The following is an 18294-nucleotide window of genomic DNA, read 5'->3' on the forward strand; positions in this document are numbered from 1 at the left end:
CCCACAAAACTCAAGTTAAAAAAGGGGGCGAACATTAAATCAAGAGTGAAAATTTCACTTCACTCTGCCTCTTCAGCACAACCGATCACTTGCGCCACTTAGCGTCCTCTCAGGGAACACGCAAGGCGTGACAGGTGACGCTGCCTGTTTACAACTGCCAATGAACACGTGGCACACCTAATCTTGAGCTGTCATTGGTCAATACGGCTATAATATGGGTGGGGAATTTTCTCTGAAGGACCAATAGCGTCTGTCATGTAAATTCCGTTTGAAAATTTCCCGGGAAATCTGAGTTTCGCGGGAGGGCTCTTGAGCGCGTAAACCGTATCCCTTCATTCATCAGGCCGTTTCCTGAAGCCATTTCTAAATCGGGGAAACGAGAGTTGCGCTACTTTTTAATCCGTTGCATCTGCCTAAATGCACTTTCTTAAGGAAAAATACTTTACAAAAGTCGATGAATCAGACTGTCATCTTTACTTCGGTCTGATTATTTTTGTAATTTTTGCGGCGGATTAGCAGCTATACGGGCTTGAAAGTACTGAGACAAGAAAGGGGTTACCCCGAATACGCAAGATGAGAAGAGGGATCTCCTCGGCTCCGGACAAAGTGATTTTAGCGGGGGTTGGGGGCTCTCCTCTCGACAATAATATCATTTTAACAACTCTCACGGATCGTTTAAACCCCGGTCAATCCAACGCTACGTATATCCAAATAATAACCACCCCACCGCCTTGCAACGTTACACAGACATCAAATGTGTGTTTATCCGAACCTCAGATAAACAACATTTACACAACTCCACAACAAGCTGCAGCAAACGGAGCAGGACAACGACCCGCTCTGGGGAGACCGCCGGTAATCATCTATACAGCTCGTTTCAACATATTTGGCTTGCTACAACTAGCCTCAAACACGACAAAATGTTAGCTTGCTAGGCTAGCCAAGCTTGTTGTTCGGGCAGCTAACATTAGCTGCTTAGCCAGGGCATTCCCTCAACCTAGCGAGGTGGCTAACTAACTACCGCTAGCTAGCTAAGTTATCCAAGTGGGTTGGTTAAGTGTTATGTTGACCGTAGGGAAGCAAACGTCGAGTTTAAGTTAGTTTGGGGTTTACAAAACACGTAGACATGTCATCTAATAGCGGGCTATGCTAACTTCACGGTGTTTTGAGACCGCTTTCACCCTTGCAGCCAGATGGAAATATTGGTAAGAGATGAGTAACGTTAGCGGTGGCCTAGTGGCTGCTGCTGGTGCCCTAATTTAGGGGTTGGGGGGATTGCTGGACTACTTGGCTCTCAGTTAGCTACTTTTTGTCTTTCAAACAAGACACTAGTGCCTAATTTGCAAAGACATGAGCTTATAAGCTAAAGCTGCACTTCAGTTTTGAAACTCGAGTTAACGTTACTCGATAGATATTTTTTCCATTCGTCTATGAAGATGCAAGCCAACTTGGATGGAGCTTGGAAATGTGTTAGCTTTCAAGGCTAGTAGCAGTATTAATTATCAGAGGACATTACTCGTTGTCGGCCTTGACCTTAATTTTGTTAAGTGTTGTATGTGCCTCTTTTTTTTGCAAATAAAGTGTAACGTTATGGTGCCTTTCATGCCAAGTGAAGTGAAACTGGAGTTTGTTGCTGAACTGATTGCACATTTCCTGTGTTTTCAACCTGCACAAACCACACAAAATAGTTTCAGCAGCATTCAGGGTGTTGGTTTGTTCTGGCTACTCATCTTTCATGAACTAAACCTAAACCAGCCTCTGTATCTCAGGCTGTAGCCATGAGCAGGCAGGGGGTGAGGGGAGCTGCTTGCTGATATAAAATGGCTGACATTTTGACTGTCAACAGAGGGCATATTATTCTTTCTCAGACTTGGCCTAAATTAAGTAAGAAAGTGTTTTAATTAATTAAATTATAGGGTTTACTCTACATAACATGCTTAATGAGTGTTAATTGACTGCTCGTCTACATGGGTTTTAGAGGGAAATGCAGTAGACCAGCTCTCTGGTACTGGTGTGTTGCTCAGACACTAAAACAGGATGGTTTCTAGCCAACATACACGTTTTTAAGCGTCCCTGGTTGGAGAGACTATTCGCTAAGTCACCATGCCATGTAACAGTAATGACTAGAATGCCAATTTAGGCTGGTGAAAATATTCAGTTTTCCACTGAAGAAACAGCAAATGGTTGCTGGGTAATTCAACATTTGCATTATAAATGAATGTAGAACACAGCCAAAATGGTCTTAAACATGGTGTCAAGTACTGCAGTGGTGATGAGGCAGACATTTAAATGTCTACTATTGCTGAAACCATAGGTAATGACCTCACCTTTGTCAACCTACACAAGTACTACAATAGAAGAAATTGATTCTGACAGGTTATACATTGGTGACCTGTAATTTTGGAGTAAAGATGAATGTGGATGTATGTTGTTAAAACACTAGATTATATCAAAATAGACTAAGCTCTCAACACTGCTTCAGAAATGGCATTATTTAGTTTTGATTAATGGGTGACTAAGGTACAGCAAATGGGCTTTTACATCCTTAGACAGTAGGTTGGGATCTCCTATTGGTAATATTCAAAGTTAGTTGGGTTAATTATGGGGCTATAAGTGTACTTGTATTGGCTTTTTTATTGGCATAACTGTGATCAACTCCATGGGTGTGACTCACTCTAAAGCTATGTGGGTTTGTCTTGGCCAATGTGTTCAGATGAGAATTAATCACAACCATTGGTTTTGCGCAACATCGTAAGACCAACAGTCTCTCCATGGCACACTGGAATATTGATTAAAAAACATCTTGTTTTTTGAACTATTTCATGAATATCATTTTGACTGATCCACCTCAGAAATTATAGAACAAAATAGGCTCTTTCTTGTCAAAACTGAAATAGAAAAGACAACAGAAGAATGATTGCCTCGGATTCAGTGACCAAATACCTCACCTTGTCTTCTTTATAAAATTACTTGTATTTCTATTAACTTTCTAAATAGTTGTGAATGTTTTAGGACACTGACACTGGAGACATAAGATGAAAGTAATTTATTTAGCATCATGCATAATTCCTGGTGGCTTCAAAGATGAGATGCCTACCAAATGACCAAAACTGCCATATGTGCTGTTAACAGTATATATTTGTCCATCTAGGCAAAAAGGCGGTTGGCCCTCGATGATTCAGACCACCAGTACCAGTCAGAACCAGCCAGGACTCCAAGAGGCAGAGGAGGGTCTGTGGTGGCCAATGGGGCACGGCTAAAGACACCTAGAAGTAAGAAACCCTCGCCATTCTGTTTGTACATGTAACCTGAATTTTACAGCCCAATGATACAGGGTCATCCTGTACTGGAGGCGGTCAACACAAAGTTTCTTACACAAAATCAGCTTCAATGCAGCAACTTCATACAGAAAAAAAAAAAGATTCTCACTGAGCTGAACACATTGGACATTATGATGCTCCAGACATAATCATAAAGGGTTAAAGATCCACTCAATTCTCACTCTCAAGTGGAATGGAGTTTAACCCAGCCCTTGACCCAGGGTCATTTCACAGTTGTTTGAGAATTATAGACATTCAATGTTATTGCAAACAATTTTAAATGCAATCCCGTGAATTCCACTGAACAAGACATAGTGGAGCTGAAATGCAGAATGCACACACATTCAAAAACACTAAGAAGTTGCTTTAGTTTTTTGCGTGCATGTCCTTCATACACAACATTTTCAAACAAGACAAAACTTTCTTCCTAATTGCTACCTAATTTAAATGATATTGGGCTAAATCTATATATATGGATATAATAAAAAATACAACAAGATGCCCTTTCATGATGGCCCTTTTAATTTCTGTTTACTCTCTGCATGTGTGTCCTGGGGCCCGTTTCAGGAAAGAGGTTTAACAAACAAACAAAAAAGATGGGAAACTCTTGAGTTTTCAGTTCCAGAACAGCTGATATGAGTTGGTTCAATCAACTCGGAGTAGGTTCACTCAGAGTTAAGCGCGTGCACCACCACTATAAAAAGGCAGCATGAATGGAGCCATGATACTACGATTCACCATGGTAACAACCATAAACAAACGAGTTTGAACATATATTTCGTTTAAAAAGCAACACAGCGGCTGCTGCAAAAGAGAGAATTTGCGTGGGAGAAAATTGCTGCAAGAGTAAATGCGTGAGTTCCAATATAGTGTATTAATATCATATTTAATCATAAGTATAATATTACTGGTGAAATAGTATTAAACCTATAAGCTATTTCATTTAGGTGCAATCCTGTGGGCGAAAAAGTCCTAGGCCTACTAATCCCATTCTGAGGCTGCACAATCATTAACAGAATTATAATTCATAATCTTTTATTTCAAAGAGTTTACATCATTCACCCGCAATACTGTGAAACTCCTTTTTAATGGCTCTTACTGGTTCGTGTCCAGGGAACACTACAAAAAAACGTTTAAAACAAGTTTCAGAACGAGTCACACTCTTCTGACGGCGCTTTGCTACAGTGGCTTTACTTAAATGCACCACATCACCAATGTTGTAAAGAAAACCTCCGTTTGTAAAAAACGTAATGCAACACAAAGAATCTGCTGGGATGTAAGAGCATGTCCACCATGGGTGACGTTAGTGATATGAGGACGGATAAGGTTATGTAAGCTACATAACTGATAGACTGGGAAGAAAAACGATACCGCTCAAATAGGAAGGCTCGTATCTGGAAAAGAAAATGCCTCTATAGTCGGAGCCTCAATATCATCTCCCGACGTATGTTTAACTCCCTGCGAAGTAATACAGCTTCTTCATCAACGGGATCATCGACAAAAGGAAATGCCATGTTTTCAGAAAAAAAAATAGTTTTATAGTCTGCCTAACAGAGTTAATAAACCAACCCTGTTTTTTATATTCATGCAGATAACAAACTGTAACTCGAGGTTAATTGAAGAAAACCTGCTCCCGACCAGGTTAGGTTCACAGGCTCAGTTACCATAGTAACTGACTCTGAGGTAGGGCTGGGCGATAGGGAGAAAATCAGATATCATGATATTCTTGACCAAATACCTCGATATCGATATTGCAGCGATATTCTAGGGTTGACAATAATGCTTTAACAAAATATCTTCACACTTAGATTTTAGATAAATAATCATCAGTAATGTGGACATAATGTCTAAGTGGGGAAAAGGCAAATAATAGAACAGCTAGAACATTCTGGTAAGTTCAGAAAAGGACATCACTTTACTGTAATGCAGCCTTTAAAACCAGTAAAAGACAACACTTATGTCATATTACGATATTACGATATCCAAAATCTAAGACGATATCTAGTCTCATATCATGATATCGATATATTGCCCAGCCCTACTCTGAAGTTAAGTTACCTCTCTTTCTGAAACGGGTTGGAGTTACCCCCCTCTCTCAGGTTTGATTAACCTCTCTTTCTGAAACAGAAAACCCAGAGTTTCCCTCATCTCAGGGTTAACAAACTCAGAGTTTTCACTGAACCTGCTTTCTGAAACGGGCCCCGGGAACAGTCTACTGAACTATATTTGGAACTTGAAACGGAAACAAAATCTGTACCTCAGTGTTTGTGTTCATGATATTTGGCTATTGCATCAGTGTAATCAATTCAATCGACTAATCGATTAGTTGATTTAATCGACAGATCTGTAAATCTGAGTTTCTCCGCAAAGAGTCAAAAAGCACCACTTTAATTCTTGTTTGCCAGAGATGTGCTCGTACGTTTCTTGGAAATAAGTCATTCAGCATGAAAAAAGCATAAAACATGACTAATCGACTAAAGAAATCTAAGTTGACTAAGACCAAAACGACCGATTAGTCGACTAATCGACTAAGAGGGAGTAGCCCTAGTTCTGACACCTCTGCTGCTTTTCTACTGCTGGTTTTGGAAGTCAGGGTGAGTATAGGTGTCTTGTGGTCGGTTTAACTTTTTCACATTATGGACAAACCCACAATTTACCTGGGTTTCCTCCTACCAAGTAAAACTGTTATTAGGAAGTTTTATGTTTTACTTTCCTTGCATAAATTAATCACGTCGCTGAAATACATTGTCCTTTCCCCTTTATTTTTCTGTTCCTCCACCATAGCACCCAAGTCTCCACCAGAGAAGACTCGGTATGACACCTCCCTGGGCCTGTTGACAAAGAAGTTTGTGGACCTCCTTGCCCAGTCTTCTGATGGCGTCTTGGACCTCAACCTCGCTGCTGAAACCTTACAGGTAATTTCAGATCAAAACAAAAAAGAAAGGGGGTGTCGGTGGTAGGAGGGTTATGTAAAGCAAACCTACCTTACAGTTGATGCATTTCTCCTTTAAATCCTGTTAGTGATGCAAGAAATTAAAGGGAGGGATAATAAAATGTATAAGGGACATCTTAAGCAAAAATATCTGCTCAAAGCATTGAAAATGTTTTGGATATGTGTGTTAGGTATTTTTGTTTTGCTACGATTGGTAATTTACACATCAAAATCAACCTCTAAATTGGTAACTGATGAGATATGTATTCCTCAACATTTAGGTACAGAAAAGGCGGCTGTATGATATCACCAATGTACTAGAAGGCATTCACCTCATCAAGAAGAAATCAAAGAACAACATTCAGTGGATGTAAGTGGTCACCACTCTTAACACTCAAATACTTGATTTATATCTTTTTAAGAGTATTATTTTGTCTTACCTGCCGATCCGAGTACCCACTTGAATTTATACTCTTGTCTAATTGATCCCATCATGAACAGATTTGAGAACATAATGTGACACATTTCAGTTCTCTTGGTTTCTCCCTGTGTCTTCCTCCATCTTGTGAGTTATCTCATTGTTTTGGAGTTAAAAACTTTAACATCTCAGACAATATTTGTGTATCTTGGGTTGGTGTGGCAAAAAAAAATGTTATGATTGTTTTTTTGCATATAAACTGATTTTGTTCCTTGTTCTGTAGAGCACAAGGAGGCTGCGTGCAAGCTGTTACCACTATACGTGGTAACAGCTATATGTTAGAAATATTAGTATACCTGACTGTTCTAAACTTTTCTATGATATACAGTATCTCTGTTTTCTTTTAGTTAAGGCCCAGATTTTTCCTGTCTTGGATGTAATGTGGTTGGCCTAAGTTTAGATGTTGCTAAAATGAAATAAATCCATATTAGTCACTTAAAGGAACATGCCGACTTATTGGGACTTTAGCTTATTCACAGTAACCCCCAGAGTTAGATAAGTCCATACATACCCTTCTCATCTCCGTGCATGTTGTAACTCTGTCAGACAGCTCCGCCGGTAGCTTAGCCTAGCACAGATCCTGGAGGTAACAGGTTCCAACTAGCCTAGTGCTCCGAATAAGTGACAAAATAACGCCAACATGTTCCTGTTTACATGTTGTGATTTGTATAGTCACAGCGTGTACAAATAACGTCACATGAGACACAGCCATCTTCTAACCGTATATAAACTGGGAACTATATTCTCAGAAAGGTGAAGCACTGCTACTCTGCTCGAGGCTTCTCAGGTGCTGCAATCATATCACTCCGCCCAAGTAGCAGATTTCACCTAAGTATTGAAACACAAATCTGTGGTACCAAAAAATGCTGTTTAAGCAGGCAGTAATAAAGGGGCAAGTGAAGCACCTGAGCCAGTACTAAATCTGTTTAAATACACGCACTTCACTCTTCTCACTTTCACAGGGGCTGTAGTCTGTTGGAGGTAGAGGGGGCACTGAGCCAGAGACAGAGACTAACAGCAGAAGTTTCTGCACTGGGAGAAGAAGAGCAGAGGCTTGAACAACTGATCCAAAGATGCAGCCTGGATATGAGACACATGAGCGAGTTGCAAACCAACCAGAAATATCCTTTTGTTGTTAGTTGACATGTCATCCAAAAGGTAAAATGGTTCCTAGCCACTTTATTATATTGTTAAAAACTTCCTGTAACTATGTTCTCATAGTTCTGCAGGTAAACCTCACCAAATTGATCAAGGTGTAAAATTGTTTGTATGCATGCTTATTCCTGTCTCACAGTGAGGCCAAGGTGATACCATGAGGATTTTTGCTAGGGCTGCACGATATTTTGTTTCATCGTCTACATCGCGATGTGCGATAGTCACATTGCAGGACATGCAATGGTAACGCTACAAATGTTTTGCTGCTTGATAGAAAAGTAAACTTTCACCGTTCTCCTTTTACATGATTGTTACCGCCCGACCATTCCCCTTTAAGACAGGTGGCCATGTGGGCAATGTGTGTATGTGACGTAACGTTAGTCCGACGGGGTTTGTTCGGAAGTAAGGCTCTCCTGTGTGTGTGTGTGTGTGTGTGTGTGTGTGTGTGTGTGTGTGTGTGTGTGTGTTTAAAAAAACAAACAAAAAAAAAACATAATTTTCATAGGTATTTCATAGTGACCCTACCGTAGTCAGTGTTTTATGTTTGCTGCAAAGACAAAATAAATCACCTGATTAATGGAACGTTATCACGACGTCTCCTGGCCATTTTTCACAGCAGAGTTGCCAGAATGCTGCTATCAGCCAGGCTAAAGCTAATATAGTTAACCTAAAGATACAAGGGTTCTGTTCCAACTAACGTGACGGTTCGGAGCCACGAAGCTGGAAACGTAACACCAATCTACAACAGAAGTCTGTGTCTGATATAACACATTTACACTGATGTATGTGTTCTTGGATACACAGTTTGTTGCAATTGTGTGACATGCAGGCTCTGCATGCACAGCAAACCATCAATCAATTTATCAAACAAACAAAGCAGGCCCCACTAGTCGACCACAACCTGAAATTTAGAGGAAGCAACATGCATGCATTATTAATATCATTAACTATAGCCTGGATTGATAGTATTATATGAATACAATGGTGTCATGTGAGTGTATTTAACTACCTAATTTCCCTCCCCAAAATCACTTCAGAAGAGTAGTCACAGCGCTTACTTGCTTTGGTGTTTGTAAAGCATAAAAGTTCAACAAAGAATGGTTCACATAAGAAAAGTTCCTTTTTCATTTTTATTTTCTATGTAGATGCACTCCCCTACAAAATCACCCCAGTAGTCCAGAATGATTTATTATTTCCAAATAGAGCTATTTGTCATCTTGTAAAAATGTGTCTTATTTCATAACGCAATATCTATTGCAGGAAAAAAAAATATATCACAATGTCAGTTTTTTCCAATATCGTGCAGCCCTAATTTTATTTTACATGATGGTGCCTAACATGTTAAGCTTAAAACACCAGCATGTGTAGATGCATGGTACAGCAATCACTTCAGCAGTTTGGAGGTTTGTCATCATGTAGTTAGCATTTTCCGGCTTGCATATACATGTATGTTTAGTATTAATATGTACTGTCCTTGTAGCATTATTTCTTTAACCTTTTCATCTGCACATATGCCTATGTAACGTACCAAGACATCAAACAGCTGGGAAACCTCAGAGACCAGACTGTTATTGTTGTCAAAGCGCCCACAGACACCAAACTAGAAGTACCAGACCCTGATGAGGTATGTGTACACACACAAAAACACACAGGGTGGATCTGTCATTGTTGTCCTGATGAAACTTCTGTTTATTGCTCTTCTATGGTTGGTGGTCTTTTGGCTTCTAAGTGGAAAACTGACAGCTTCACAATGCTTTTGCAGTGTGTAAACATAGAAAAGTGAAGTAATGCAGGAACACTGCTATTCTTTCTAGCCACTTGTTAACGGACATAGCATTTCTCCTGACATTAATGCACCAGCTGTGGAGGTTGCAGTCAGTTTAGGTGACCCATCTAGGGTTGGTGTTGAGGATTTGTTTTACCAGGCATTTGGGGATGACAGTGACTAAAGCAGTGTCATGGTCTGCAGCAAAATGTAGTGCATCAATTTCCCCCCGAGTTACCAGTTTTTTGGGTACACCATTACATGTACAGACTACAGTACCTTTCGTGTATATATGTTGGTAGAACATTTATAAGTTGAGGGCATATGGAAAAGAGACTCGTAGTCTGTTCTTAATTTTTTCAATTAAGTCTGTCCATCCTTCTAATCAAGTGCAGTCCTATCAGAATACATTTTTTCCTCTCTCCAGAGTTTGTCCATCCATCTGACCAGCACTAAGGGTCCTATAGAAGTCCTCCTGTGCCCAGATGAGGAGAATGACCCCAGGAGTCCTGTAAAAAATGGCAGCATGGACATCAATGGGAACTCACCTTTCCTCAAAGTCCTTCAAGGTTTGTCTCAGATAGACATAGGTGTGCATGAATGTTTTTAGACCTTATTACAAACAAAGAGCAACGTGTGCAATGCTTAGCTAAACTCGTAATAGAATAAAATTGGTTTTGAGTGCCACCCTCCCACCCAACCCAAGTTAACCCAAGATCTGTTCAATGAACAACTTGCACGTGTCCATGCAACTTTTGATTCCAAGCACTGATTCGCTGGTACAACAAGCACCATAACACTGGTCAACATGATTACTCTTTTGGCCAACATGGTCTTGTTATGTTGATATGGTTCCTTGACTATGCAAAGATAATAACTAGTTGACTCAACTTTCCTTCACAGGTCCCACCTGCACAACCACTTCTTCCATCCCCTCCCTGGCTCCACCTTCTTCTTCCTCAGCAGTCTCCGTCACTACTCTCTCCCCCATCTCGTCCCCTTACACAAGTCTTCTCCAGCAGACAGAAGACCAGATCCCTTTATCCCTGGGGCCTTTCTTAAACCTTGGGCCGCCTCTTCTGGACCAAGATGACTACCTTTTAGGTTTGGGAGATGACCAGGGAATCAGCGACTTGTTTGACGCCTGTGACTTTGATAAAATGCCCTCTCTTGGCCTGGATGACCTCCTGTGCAGCTAGCATTAGTTATTACAAACTCAGTTTAAGTGCATGGGAGAGAGATGGAGTATCGGTGAAGGTTTTGATGCCTGTGACTGTGTAGTTAGTGGAAGCCAATTCTAAATAGCTGGAAAGGAATCATTGGGGTTTTTTTCAGTCCCAGTGGGACTAAATGCCATGTTCTTTCATGGTGTGAGAGATAAATGGCCTTGCATGATTTCACACAAAGACACGACCGGTCAATGGGAATACATATCCATTACTCTTTGTCTCAGGCTATGTAAAGCCTCCAGTGTAGCTGGTTGTTGGGGGGCATCTTAAGGCCTTTGCTGTCTGTTTGGTAGTATAAATGGGAAGGGGAAGGATATCCACCTCTCTGTATGACACAAGGTTCACATTACATCACTGTACAGTGAGGACAACAAAGACGGGACAAAGAACAGCTCGAAGGAAAACACCCCCACACCATCTGACATTAACACACATTGTGGTTGATTGGTTTGGGTTTAGCATGACACCCAAGTGTAAGTGCACCTAAGATGCACAGATGGGATCACCCAAAATTATCAGTAGACTGTGCTTACTGTTTAAATCTTGAAGGATAATGCAAATGAGGATTTGACAGGCCTGTAAATCTGCGATTTGGCAAGAAAAGGAGCGGTTTTATCTGTGGTTTCCTAGTGATGCATTTTCTTGGCAGATGTCAAAATTCATCCAGATGTGTTAATGCCAAGTGCTGTGGGGGCTATTGATGGCTTTCTATTGCACCAATGATCTGTGTTTGAAGGTTCATACTGCTGACTGTTAAGTAGGTGTTTTAAGAATTAAAATGAATATTAAATGAAAACAGGGCAATTTTGATACACAGCATTCATGACTACTGTTGCTATCCTATGGTTAGGTTAGGCAGGCTGAGGTTTTGGTCACCCATCTTGTCCCTGCCTGTTCAGACACTTGTCAGGTTTCCTATTGTGCTATTTGGGCTTATAATCATACAGTTACTAAAAGTATGAGTATTTTGTACATTAAAGCACTATTTAGATGTGTTAAGAGCTCCAAGGAAGTTCATATACTGTTTTGGAGTGCACATGACAATTATCCAGTGTTAAAGGAAAATGGCAATGGAAATAAGAGTGTGTACTCTAAATGCTCTAAAATGAGACATATAAATAAGTTGTTTAGGTGTACAGAATACTTACAGTATGCCTTATGGCTAGTAATTAGTTAAATCCCCTTGTACACAATGTATCTTGTGCTATGTCCTCCATATTTAAAATGGATTTAATAGGTACATTTAATAAGGGACCTTTGTTAGCTGATCAGCCTGTTATCTACTCATCAAGTGGGCAATCTCATATTTTGTACATGATGAATACAAAAATGTTCAACATGGGAACAGGTATTGTGATGTTTAACATTACATGACCCATGTGCTAACAGCACAAACAGCCATCATACCTGGGTAATGTGGGGATAAGCATAAACACCTGATATCCAAACTTAAATATCATCTCTAACTCATATTCTTATTGACACTTGGTGAAATCAAGACCCAAATTTCCACTTTCTTGCTGCTTTTTGCCTGTCCCCTCCATCTTCATCAGCAGAAGCTGCCATAACCAAACTTACGCTAATGCCTCCTCATTTAGTCTGTGTTGCTGTGAAATTATACTGTGGTTTCGAGCTAATCAGTAAAATTTGAACCACTTATCGAAGCACACTACCTACTCGGTGTGTACTGAAGCTGTGTAGGAGACAGGATAGGCGCATATTCATCTTTTTAGGTTTAATAAATGTTGAATTTTAATGGATTTTAATACTGTAGAAATAACTAATATCACGGTCACCTAAGCAACGAGAAATTAAGAAAATAATTTAGGCTTCAGCATGCAATGAAGGGCTTTCCCCCCCTCCATAACCAGGATATTTAAAAAAAAAAAAAGAAAAGAAAAAAAAGACCCTGTTTCGTAAATTGAGCAAATTCAGTGCAACAAGCCATGTTTCATAACAGGCTTGGTGATACTGTTGTCTTTGGCCACTGAGTCTTCAAACAGTGGTTAATCAAGAATAGCCAGCTGGAGGACTTGGTGAACCAAGAGCTGTAGGGATGTGTTGTGTTTTCACTTTGGTATTTGGAACACCATCGCTTCTTGTGTTTGATGACATCCCTGGTAATACCAAAACAAACATTTCCTCTGAAACCCTGGCTTTTAATCTAAAGAAACCTGCGGCCGCAGGTAATATTGCTGCTGTTACTGTAAACTTTTCCCTGACCTGATTGATGTGCGCTTGAGTAATTGCGTTTGCAGCATGTGTGAGTTATGTCAAAGATCAAGCTTCCTAAAGAGTAAGCCTGCCATGTGTAATATGATGTACAGTTTTCTAAATTTTTCAGTGCACAAGGTACTGTAGGCTACCTCTCACTTAATGTGTGACAATAATAATAGGGCATAGAGGTAAATGCCAGCGTATATGAGTCTTTGAATTCCCCTTTGTCTTAGAAATTAGCCTTGTATTATTTACCCTGATATGAGTATGCCTTTGCTCTTAAATCGGTCTCATGTTGTTGCATCTTAAATTTGAATTAGGGGTGCACATTTGATGAGTAGAAAAGCGGACAAATTGCAATATTGCAATATTTGTTTGGTTTTGTGTTTTTGTGATTTTTTTTTTTTTTTTTTTTTTTTTTTCTTAAGTTATTTAGTGTCATTTTTTTTTGTTACATGCAGAGCCTCTCTTAGACCCAAGAAGTGGTACACATTCAATAATGCATACATGCAGTCATTCTTTCACAGTTAGCCTATCTGCCCTTTACTGGCCATTAGGAGACATTGCTATGTCTATATACACTGAACCAGGATCAGACTTGTGTCCTCTACTGAAGTGTGTAGGGGTTTTTGCTTCTGTGACACTGTGTGTCCGTTTTATTTTTGGAATGATGTGAGGGAGTCTGGAACTTTTTTTTCTGACTTTCTTTTTCATGGAGAGTATTGAAGCCCGTTGAAACCGCTTTTTGACTATGTAAAATCAAAACCCAATATAATATAAACCATCGCAAGTGAACGTAAAATTTGACTTAAATGCACAGAAATGCTCTGATAGACAATACAATTTCCCTATAAGCATATTTATATCAGTGTATTTTGTATGCATGGATAAATCCAGCCCATGTATTTCCCCATTTGGTTCACTAACCACCGTTGTGCTATTTTCTAAAACCATTCAAATAAGTAATTATATTTTCCTCCATCTATTTCAGGCGACCAGAATCTGGTCACAATATTGTATCCACTTTTACACAATGGAAACATGATTTTTTGGAAAGATTGTACCTTTCCATGGGTTTCTAATGGAATGTTAAAGATTTTAATGCACCGCTTAAGCTAGTGTCATTGCCAGTGAGTGTGAAAAATGTGTTATGGGTGACTTAAAATTACAGCTCCTTCATTTCTAATGAGTGATTCTGATGTGTGATTAGACCTTACAGAAAAGTATCATTAGGCTAAATGTGGTGTTTACTATTAGTGAAGATTGAAACAGCACTCTTGTTCCTGCTATTTACCTATGGTTATTCTTAAGCTGTTACCAAATACATTATACTGATCGGTAAATATTCTGTAAAGGTTCAGTGAAAAGTTAACCGTTTCATAGGAAAGAATTGACTGTAAAATTATGATATTGCTGCCTGTTTCCACTAATTACAGAAAAAAGAGCTGTAATATCACAACGCAATTTGAATGCATGGGTGAAAGTATTAGTGTGCTGTTGAATGTTTAAGGTAAACTAATTTGATGTTTTTGATGTGTGTTATTCAGTTACAAATTTCTATAACATGTCAAATGGGGAATTGAGTTGTATTTGTTTGGGGGGGGAGGATAAATTGATAAATGAATTTTTTTTTTTGTACTCTGGGTGTTTGTAATTGAAAATTTGAATAAAGGCAATATGAACATGAAAATAAATGTTTTGTCTTCAGGGATGACTGCGCTGTAGTGAAAAGTAAGTACCGTGAAAATCTCGGTCTAAGAACATATTGGTTTCCTGTAGGCTACTGCTGAAAGATATGATCAGCAACAGACATAATTTAAGAAGAAAACAAGCCCGTAATTGAAATAACCATATATCACTCCACTTAAAAACATTGTCAAATGGCCAAAAATCATCATTCATCGTTATCTCCCCTTGTGTAAAATACACACGTGTCTAGTTTGTCCCTCTTTACCCACCGTATATATGCACAAGTATGGCGGTCTAGAGTATTTAAACCAAGGGGGTAAGCGAGCATCCGTAAAGCATACCTCCTATGGGGAGATTTTAGGCTAACAAGCCATCAACTTCTGTTACCATTCCATTGACTCCCATTCATTTTGGCGTCACTTTGACAGCGAATAACTTTACATCTGAAGCGTTTAAAGACTATTTGTCCATTGTTTATTTCTAAAGAAACACGACAATGTATAAAAGGCTCCATTACCTTATATCTCACGTTAGGTCCCTGTAGCAGCAGTTTTTGTAAAAATAGGATAACGATTGTGTCATAACCATAGACAGTAAAATAAATGGACAATGTGACGCCGTAGATTCCAACGGAGACCAGTGAAGTCTATTAGAAGCACTTTTCCGGTGAGGGCTGAGTGTTACTGCGCAGCCTCCAACTGAGAGAGACCACGTAGATGTGACGTGAGCAACCTGTCTGAAAGTTGTATCTTCTGGTAGCTGTGCCAAGAGAAATCTCAGTCATTCCGATTCTTGCAGAGACGGAGAGAGTAAGAGCAGAAGCAACTTTTGGCAAGTATTCTGATTAATTATTTGGTAATTTTGCATAGTATTTATTTATTTTTAAATATAACGCCAGTACGCCATATTAAGTTAATGCATATATCATTTAAGCACGATGAAAATAGGCATTGGTAAAGATAACATGCTTGCTTGCACATGTTGTGTAATGTTAATGGTCGCCGAATATAACCACAAAATGCATAGACTTTTTTCTGTTTTGTTTGGATAGGGAGAAATCAATGGCCCGAGACAAGTTACTTGTGTGTGTTAACATATGTGTGCTGACACTGACAAAACACTGTTCTGATTGTGATTACTGTATGCTATTAACAGGTCCAGTGATTTGGATCATGGGCAGCAGTTACATTCGTCCTGGGGAAGAGAGGGCCAGAGAGACCATGGGGGCCAATCTTGGCCTAGTTCACTGGTTTGGCTGGGGTGGACTTCAATGGCACGGACTCCTTCCTTTCTTCTACCGGTCCCTAAGAGGAAGAGCAGCCCCGGATGTCCTGCTGATTCACTGCGGCGGGAACGACTTGGGATGCAGGAAGAGCATCGATCTCGTCGCAGTGATGAAGCAGGATCTGCAACATCCCCATCGGCATTTCCCTCAGATGATCATCCTGCTGTCTGACATCACCCAGAGACGTCCGTGGAGATCGGGCCATCCGGGGAAAATTGACAAGTCCCGTAAATGGGTGAACAGTGTCATGGCTACCTTTGTCTTGGGAATACAGGGGGTATCGTGCATCACCCTCAAATTGAATTTAACAAGCCTCAACTGTTTCTTAGGGATGAAGTTCATTTATCCACTAGGGGTCATGATATTTTTTTAAATAATTTATCTGAAGGCTTGAGAGTCTTAATCCAGTAGGGGTGATGCTGGATTAAACCTCTCAACATGTTTTAAACATGAAACAGTTGAAGAATGTTAAATTGTTTTGGGGTTGTGTATGTGCCTTTTGTCTTTAGTTTAATACATTATCCCATTAGTAGACATAACACTGTTCAGTAGTCACTGCCCCAACAGTGACTTGCACTGACAAGTGCGAAGGAACCTATTGTTTTTGTAAGGATTATTATTCTGCGACGTCACTTGCATTTTTGAGGGGTTTAGCATGCTGAAAACTCACAAAAATTTGCACACATGTCAGACATGGCGAAAACTACAAAGTTCTGTAGTGATTCAGCTTGAGCGTTGCCAGGGGGCTCCATAGCGCCCCCTAACGAGCTTCGGAATTCTGAAAAAAATTAGAAGTTAATATACCAAATTTTGAGGGAACATAGGTCTCATGTTGAAGTCCATGGAGCATTTTTTTTGAAAATTTTCCACCTGACAGGAAGTCGGCCATCTTGGTTTTCGTGCGAAATTATTAATTTTACGAACAGGTGTTTTAGGACTTTAGGATGCACAAAAACTCTTGAAGTTGTGCAGCCATGTGCAGAATAGGAAATTCTTTGATTCACATTTAGGCTTGAGAGTGGTATGGTTGCTCTATAGCGCCCCCTAATGCATGGAAAGCCTTAACATGGACATAGTTGCTCCGATAGATAGATAGATAGATAGATAGATAGATAGATAAATAGATAGATAAATAGATAGATAGTTTTTTTTATTGATCCCAAAAGAAAATGGGAAATTATGGTGTTGCAGCAGCAAAATATCAGACATACAGAATATACATTAAATAATAGGATACAATATACATGAAATAATAATAGAATAGAATACAAAAACAAATATTAAAAATATATACAAGTTGGGAATAAAAAAATGTACAACTGTTTCACTAGTATTGATAAAGATGTAGATAAACCTATTGTGCAAGGTGCATTTAGTGCAGTTGTGATGTATATAAGTCTTATCTAACACTCAGTGATGAAGTGTTAAAAAGTTTAATTGCCTGTGGTAGGAATGATTTCCTGTAGCGGTCCGTGCGACATCGAAGCTGTCGGAGCCTCTTAGAGAAGGTGCTCCTCTGTTGGACCAGTGTGGGGTGGAGAGGGTGGTCGGGGTTATCCATGATAGATAACAGTTTGTTCAGTGACCTCCTCTCCACCACAGCTTCAAAAGTGTCCTGTTTGCAGCCAATAACGGAGCCAGCCTTCCTGATCAGTTTGTTCAGTCTGTTTGTGTCACTGGCATCGATGCTGCTGCCCCAGCAGATGGCGGAGGAGAACAGAATGCTGGCCACAACAGACTGGTAGAACATCTCCAACATTCTGCTGCACACGTTGAAGGATCTCAGTTTCCTCAGGAAATAGAGTCTGCTCATCCCCTTCTTCTAAACAGCAGTGCTGTTGACTTTCCGGTTCAGCCTGTTGTCGATGTTGACACCCAGGTATCTGTATTCCTCAACCATGTCCACATCTCCACCTAGAATGCAAAGAGGCTGCGGAGCCGTTCCCTTCCTCCAAAGTTAATTACCATCTTTACTACAGATTTACTACACATATTGATCTAATCATTGTGGACATATTTCCAATTTAAGTTCATTAGCTTCGGCCAACCAGAAGGCAGCCATTTTTAATTTATTCATTATTCATGTGTTTTACATTCTTTGGAACTCCTCCTAGACGGTGATTCCGATCTTCACCAAACTTTGCAGATACTATCAATGGACCCTCATGACAAAAAGTTCTCAAAAGAATTTTGATAGTTGAAAATATGCGAAAGTTAGGGGGGA

General features: G+C 39.8%; 1 protein-coding gene across 1 annotated transcript; it reads left to right on the plus strand.

Annotated features, from left to right (window-relative positions):
- The first annotated feature begins 262 nt into the window (after positions 1 to 262).
- Positions 263 to 14786, plus strand: LOC116049222 (transcription factor E2F3). The gene is made up of 8 exons (XM_031298670.2): positions 263 to 855; positions 3152 to 3272; positions 6105 to 6235; positions 6534 to 6622; positions 7693 to 7851; positions 9395 to 9509; positions 10078 to 10219; positions 10554 to 14786. The coding sequence occupies exons 1-8, from the start codon at positions 574 to 576 to the stop codon at positions 10847 to 10849; spliced, it is 1335 nt and encodes a 444-aa protein (XP_031154530.1). The 5' UTR covers positions 263 to 573; the 3' UTR covers positions 10850 to 14786.
- Positions 14787 to 18294: the final 3508 nt, after the last annotated feature.

The sequence above is a fragment of the Sander lucioperca genome, chromosome 10 (assembly GCF_008315115.2).
Source record: "Sander lucioperca isolate FBNREF2018 chromosome 10, SLUC_FBN_1.2, whole genome shotgun sequence".
In the NCBI taxonomy this organism is placed as follows: Eukaryota; Metazoa; Chordata; class Actinopteri; order Perciformes; family Percidae; genus Sander; species Sander lucioperca.

What these genes read in the sequence shown, in the direction of transcription:
- LOC116049222 (XM_031298670.2), top strand. Translation starts at nt 574, where the DNA reads ATGAGAAGAGGGATCTCCTCGGCTCCGGACAAAGTGATTTTAGCGGGG. An exon ending in TCGCTGCTGAAACCTTACAG is followed by an intron (nt 6,236 to 6,533) that starts GTAATTTCAGAT and finishes CTCAACATTTAG; the next exon opens with GTACAGAAAAGGCGGCTGTA. An exon ending in AAGAACAACATTCAGTGGAT is followed by an intron (nt 6,623 to 7,692) that starts GTAAGTGGTCAC and finishes TCACTTTCACAG; the next exon opens with GGGCTGTAGTCTGTTGGAGG.